We start from the raw sequence: 7,069 nt of genomic DNA, 5'->3' as shown, positions 1-7,069 counted from the left end.
TTTTCCTTTTTTTTTTAATCATAAACGTGAGATATTTGGGAATCAAACATTCAATTTCAAGAGTACTGTATCCTGTTACACTATATACAAAGCAAATTAAAATTATGTTGCAGAAGGCAAAAGGTCTTCAAATGGTGGAGAGTTTTGTTTTCCTCTCAAAAGTGATAGAACCCAATAGACAAAACCTGCCAAGAAGAAGCTGAAAAACCAAGCATTGTTGTAAATAACAACAAAAGAATTTGGTATTGTAACAACTAATCCAACCTTCTGCAAGAAACCAGGAATCACAGGCAAAATCCCAATGCTCAAAGCCATGATTGCTACCAAATTGTAGCCTCCTGAATAGTAGTAAGCTCCATTAGGATTCAACGAGTACAAGTACTTGATGCTCAATTTCGCCCCCTGAATGAGATAGTAATCTGCTAAAATTATGCCGCCAATTGGACCCAACAAAGCAGAGTAGCCAACTAACCATGTGTACACAAAGCTTTCACTTGATTTAAGAAGTCTCCAAGGTTGAAAAACAATTCCAAGCAATGCAGTTAAAATAGCTCCTTTTCTAAAAGTGAATATTGAAGGGCTAAGATTAACAAGGGCATTTGCGGGAGCCACAACATTAGCTGCAATATTAGTTGTAATGGTGGCAAGGCTAATGCCTATAATACCAAGGATTCTTGTTGTAATCCCTCCAATTTGATCAAGCAGTTGAATTGGACTAGAGATAACACGGCCAAAAATTACTTGTGTAGAGCAAGTTATTGCTAGGCCAACAAAAGTAAACGCTCCCATAAAAATTGGCAGACCAGCTTGACCCAAAATTTGGTCATTTTGGCTCTTGGCATATCTAGTAAAATCAGGTATGTTAAGTGCAACAGTAGCCCAAAAGCTTATATTTGCAGTGAGTGAAGGAAAAAAGAGTGACCAAAATTCTGAAGAGGAAAGCTTGGATGATTTCGAGAGCATGTGACCAAATCCACCAGCATTGACATAAGCCCAAAAAAGGAAACTTGAAGTGAGTATGATAAGAATTGGAGCTGAGTATTTTTCAAGCTCTCTAATTCCTTCTATTCCTTTCCATACAATGGCCAATTGAGCCAACCAAAAGGCAATAAAACATGCAAATTCTAAAGGAGAAGTGCCAAGCCAAGGTAAAGATTGTGACAATATTGAAGATTGTTTTATAAATTTTGGCAAAAGAAGGAAAACTGCCTCACCACCGATCCAAGTTTCAATACCATACCAACCACAGCCAACCAATGCTCTAAGCAGAGTAGGAATATGAGCACCTTTAATCCCAAATGACGATCTTGCTAAAACTGGAAAAGGGATGCCATATTTCGTTCCAGGATGGCCTGTGAGCACCAATGGCACCAATAAAATTACATTTGCAGCAACAACAGTAGCAATTCCTTGCCACCAAGCCATTCCAAGATCAACCAAGCTGCCTGCTAAATAGTAAGATGGCACCCCAACAACAAGACCAATCCAAAGACTAGCCATTTCCCACCAAGAAAATGTTCTTTCGTTGATTGTTGATGGCTTCAGATCTTCATTTCTAAGAGTAAGATGAGGCTCCAAGTCATCATTGAATTCAGTGGATGACAACGGCATTGCCCTCGTCAAACTGCCGCAAAACTTGTGGAACGTGGTTATTTTGGTAGCTAAAAATATAGATGGATTGGCCAGTTGCCAGGGTGAGGGTCTATTTGGTTTAGGCGAGATTGCAGCAGGGAGGGAAAGTTGAAGATGGTGATGGAGGTTGATGCTGAAACATTTGGAGACCATTATTCTGAAGAAAAAGATTCAGCTGGGCCTGGGATTCAGGTTTAGAATCAATGGTGTCTGTTTGTTTGAGATAAGGTGAGTCGAGCGAGTTGTCAGTTTCAATTATGATCAAGTTGTATGGGATGGAGTACGGAAGCGCACTAAATTTTTATTGGATCATCAGGAAAATGGCAGATTGTTGCTAGGGAATTAATATTTATTAATTTTACTTGTACCTTTTTTCTTCCGGGAAAAAAATATTTGACATTCTGGCGTTTTTAATAATAATGTTGTAATTTTTAGAATAATAATTATTAGTGTATCGTATAAATAATTATTTGTGAAAAAAATCAGTTAATGTTAATTGAAATGTACATAATATTAAATAATATTTATTTATATATAATTTTTTTATTGTGTATATGTAATAATTGATAACCAAAATGAATATTTTCAACTAATAAATTTTATTTTTTATCTCAATATAATTGGTGATAATTATAATTCATTTAAATTTAATAATTTTATTTCTTAATTGAAAAAGGATAATTTAAATTTTTATGATATATGTGAGGACATATGTGAAATTATATTAAATATAAAATTGATTTTAAAAATTAGATTTTGAAAAATTACCTCTTTTTTACTTCTTAAAATCTACTATAATATGAGTTGATTTTACCAACAGTGATTTTAAAAATAATTATCAAACATTCAAATTGATTTTTGAAAAGAATTATCAAATATTAAAATTAAATTTTAGTTTTTTAAAATCGCTTTTGAGAGGTCCTTTATTAATATCAGATGCTTTGAATTTAGAAATACATATATATCTTCAAAATATATTATCTTACATTAATTGTATTATATTATGTCATTAAAATTTGATTAGATTCAATATTTTAAATATAATACAAAATAATTTTAATATTAATATGATTTATAAAACTAATAAAATTAAATGTTAATAAAAAATAAGATGCAGAAAAGATATTTATTTTTGAAAATAATTATATTTTTGTATTAATATACGTTTTCAAATTTTAGAACATAAATTATAAGAAAAAAATAATATTTTACGGGCCACCAGGCCCTTGGCCCAATGGTAAGAACAGTCCTAGCTTTTGTGCCAGGACTTCATTTCCTCACCCCAACTATACAATTGGATGCTGAAAGACATTTTTCTTATGTAATTGTGGGTATGATAAATTTATCATTGGAGTATAAGTGAGAGTAGATATATATGGATAAAATAAATAAATTCTTTCAATATTAGTGAAGATAGATATATATGCTATGCGACATAATCGAAAATTGACTAAGGGATAGTTTGGTAATGCTGGAACTTTTAAATAAATATTGTTATCTATAACTATAAAAATAATCAGTTGTGAAGAGAATCAGTTAAATATTTTATAAAATTTATCTTTAAAAGTGTTGTGAGTTTTATAATCAATCATGTGTATTCAGTAATTATTGTAAGAATATAATAATTGAATTAGAGATAATGTTGAATAAAATTTATTTAAACATTTATACATATAATAATTTATAACTAAAATAAATATTTCATATTATTAATTTTATTTTTTATTTTTTATATCAATATAATTGGTAAAAATAATAATCTCTTTAAAATTAATGATTTTATTTCCTACTTAATAAAGACAATTTTGCATTTTTATAATACATATAAGGAAATATAAGGAATTGAATTAAGTATAACAGTAATTCTCAAAATTAGATTTTGAAAAATTACTCATTTCCTACTTTTCAAACCTGCTGTAGGATGGGTGACTTTATTAAAAGTGATTTTTAAAAAGTATTTATCAAATACTAAAATTAATTTTTAACCAAGGTACTAAAGTTAATTATTGTAGACATCTTATTGTAAATTAGTAAAATTTTAATTATATTGTAACATATTTTATATTAATTACGTGTGAGTTTAAACTAAAATTACATCAGACTGCCAAAGCGTCTTATAAATGTTCATTAGTTAGTGGCTTAGGGCACTACGATCCGTGTTTCTTTCAGCAGAGTTTTTAAGAATCCTTCGCTAGTGGCAACAAAATATTTGTGGGCAACCAAAAATAATATACACTCATAATTATTATTAATTATGCCACTGCCCGCATTAGGGATGGCAACGAGCACTGCCCACAATGGGTTTATCATTACCAAACCCGCACAAAATTTAAATTATCAAACCTACCCACAACCCGTAGCGGGTTTTATTTTTTAAGAAAATCTATCTGCTGTGGGTTTTGACAATTACCAAACCCGCAATGGTATCTGACAGATTTTTTGTGGGTTTGTACATTTAAAATAACAAATGTTCCATATATAAATTTACAATAATAATCTCAAATTTTACATAACATACTCAATTTTAAATTTAACCAATATAAATGAAAAATTAAATTTCAACATCAATCCAACACAAATTCTCAAATTTAAGTATAAAATACACAAATTCATTAAAAAAAAACCACAAACTAATATCTAAAAATAACAATTACATTTCATATTATCATTCAACACAAGCTCTAAGAGAAAATCTATAACATACTCAATTTTAAATTTAACCAATATAAATAAAAAATTAAAATTTCAACATCAATCCAACACAAATTCTCAAATTTAAGTATAAAATACACAAATCCATTAAAAAAAAAACCACAAACTAATATTTAAAAATAACAATTACATTTCATATTATCATTCAACACAAGCTCTAAGAGAAGATCTTCATTTTATTCACCATCATTAGCACCCATCCAACATGATGACTACAATAATGATTAAAATTAATATTTTTCAAAGAATAATACTTTTCAAATATTAATCCAAAAACAAATTATAATAATGAAATAATTCATGCATTAAGTTAAAGAAAAATAGTCCATACAAAAATATTTTGGTTATTCGGCACTTTACATTGTTATACACACTACACTTGTTTATACTTTGGTTTTTTGGCACTTTGCATAATTGCATTATTTTCTTTATATATTTTTTAGATTTAAATATTTTTTCAATTAAAATTAAATTAAAAATATTTAAAATAATATTGCGGGTCTAACGGGTATCCATGTGGGGATCCGCTGGATATTGGGCTAATACCAAATCCACCCACATCCAAGTGCGGGTTTCAATTTGTAATATCAAGCCCGCCCGCAACCAGTAAAATTATCCGCAACGGACAGGTTTTGGCGGACATATTTAGGTGGGTTTGCGGGCACAATTGACATCCTTAGCCCACACCAAATGCAATTCGTCATTGATGACGAAGGGTCAATGGCATATACCCCAACTCTTTGGTAAAAAGTTGGTAAAATTCTTCGAATTCCAATCGGATTTAGGATACAGACTCATTTGCGATAGGATTTGGAATACATTTTATCCCAATTTACTATCTAAATCAAGATTCAAAATGTTTTAAAATTTCGAATGAAATCTCAAATATCTAAAAAATTGGGTTTTTAAACAAGTCATGAATTTGACATGTGGATCAAAATGTATGACAAGTCATTTTAGTTATATATATAATATGTCAGTAATAATCGTATGATAAATATATTTATGACATATCGTTTGTAATAAAATCTATAGCATATGACCGAAAATTCATATAATTTAGAATAATTGGAAATTCGAATTAGATCAAGATCAAGACATTTTTTTTTTATTCTGATTTACTATTTGAAACAGGACCAAGGTCAATAAACCCGTCTTGTCCCATTACCAATCTTATGTACATTTAGATAATTTTTTTATCAATTGTATCGCATTGATGCCATGTGTCTAAAACTAAGTCAAGCGTGATCAAGGTAGCTTCCACAACTGACAATTGTCACAAGCTGCACCACTTCAACAATTCAAAGCCCAAGTTTTGTGGAAACCAATTGCACTTTAAAAAATTACAATAAACGTGTTCATTATTTCTTCTATAAAAGGCTAAATTTTATGTGCATGAATGTATAGAAAATTAAGTGTATTAATTAAGTACAGCATATGATGCCATGGAGGGTGTAGGATCTTCCCCAAGTGAAAATTCAGGAGGGTCATTTCTTCCTCATCTTCTTATTTCAATTTGTGGCATAACAGCAGCAACTCTAGCAATAGTTGCATATCATCTCATCGTTAAATATTTAATGATGAGACGACGGCTGCGGAGTGAGAGGCTGATAATTTCTGGGTCGTCGCAAACGCTTCACCAATTTGCTAAAGGGATAGAAGAAAAAGTGCTTCTTACAATCCCAATTCTCGCTTACTCAGCCAAGGATTGTAAGTTATTTCGCGTGGATCAAAGTGAGTGTGTTATTTGCTTAGGAGAATTAGAAGATGGGGAAATGGTACGTTTATTGCCTAGCTGTAGGCATGCGTTTCATGTTCAATGTATCGGTAATTGGCTTTTAGGACACACTATTTGCCCGGTTTGTAGGTCACCAGTGGCTGATCAACCGAAAAGCACTTCTGGAGAAGCAGCTAATTTGCCAAGTGATGATTATAATAATAATGACAAAAGAAATGATCAAGAAAGGTTACATAGAAGTGCTTCTAGTTCACGGGTAGAATTATTACATTCAAGTGATTTTCTTGGACGTAGCGTGTCATTAGCTACGTCCATTGAAGATAAACAGCAACTTTTGGCCACAACTTTGAAGAGGTCATTGTCTATGGATGAGTGTTCTAATTATGTTATTGTTAGATTACAAAATCATGATCACATCATGTGTAAACAAGAAGGTGATGATGATTATGATCAATCGTGTTCGTCATCTTCATCGTTTACAGCAAGATCTATGAAGCAATTAGATCGAGTGTCTTCAAGAGTAGTAAGGTCTTTCTCACAGCTAAGGATTGGCAGCAGGAGTAGCAGCACAAAAGCTAACGGAAATTTCCTTCCTTGCTGATGAGATCAAATCTTTTGTATTTGGACTTCCTTATTATTATAATTGATTCTTAATCAATAAGTTAGATTGTACATTTTTTTCCTTTTAGTGAAAAATAATTAATAATCAATTAGGATATCGCGCAAGATTTTTGTTGTCCACGTTGAAAGTAACATTTCTTCCTTTCGGTTTCATTTCATGAATCTAGTGCGCCGTTAACATAATACTCTCTCTCTCTCTCTCTAACTAAAATGTTAATTATAATGTAAAAAAATCTAAGGAAAGGAGGTAGGGATGACAAAATCTTCCTTAGGTTTAAGGCCCCATGGGGCTTCACCCCAAATAGGGTGAATTTTGAATAAGTTTTAGGGAATGAGGTGAGGAATAGGGGAAAAATAATCCCCAAA

The 7,069-nt window shown here is 31.0% G+C and overlaps 2 protein-coding genes across 2 annotated transcripts; one reads left to right on the top strand and one right to left on the bottom strand.

Annotated features, from left to right (window-relative positions):
• Positions 1–47: 47 nt before the first annotated feature.
• Positions 48–1,930, bottom strand: LOC18038641 (purine-uracil permease NCS1). The gene has a single exon (XM_024182293.1). It carries the CDS (start codon positions 1,783–1,785, stop codon positions 103–105), a length of 1,683 nt encoding a protein of 560 aa, XP_024038061.1. The 5' UTR covers positions 1,786–1,930; the 3' UTR covers positions 48–102.
• Positions 1,931–5,789: 3,859 nt separating this feature from the next.
• On the top strand, positions 5,790–6,683 carry LOC18038640 (RING-H2 finger protein ATL52). Its single transcript, XM_006428323.1, has one exon. The coding sequence runs from the start codon at positions 5,790–5,792 to the stop codon at positions 6,681–6,683; it is 894 nt and encodes a 297-aa protein (XP_006428386.1).
• The last annotated feature ends 386 nt before the right edge of the window (positions 6,684–7,069 follow it).

This window comes from Citrus clementina, unplaced genomic scaffold (assembly GCF_000493195.1).
Source record: "Citrus clementina cultivar Clemenules unplaced genomic scaffold, Citrus_clementina_v1.0 scaffold_6, whole genome shotgun sequence".
Classification (NCBI taxonomy): Eukaryota; Viridiplantae; Streptophyta; class Magnoliopsida; order Sapindales; family Rutaceae; genus Citrus; species Citrus x clementina.
Note: the sequence above shows the minus strand (reverse complement) of the source record. Positions and strands in the feature narration are given on the sequence as shown.

Excerpts from the sequence above, each read along its gene's own strand:
- LOC18038640 (XM_006428323.1), top strand. The coding sequence starts at position 5,790 with ATGGAGGGTGTAGGATCTTCCCCAAGTGAAAATTCAGGAGGGTCATTT.
- LOC18038641 (XM_024182293.1), bottom strand. The coding sequence starts at position 1,785 with ATGGTCTCCAAATGTTTCAGCATCAACCTCCATCACCATCTTCAACTT.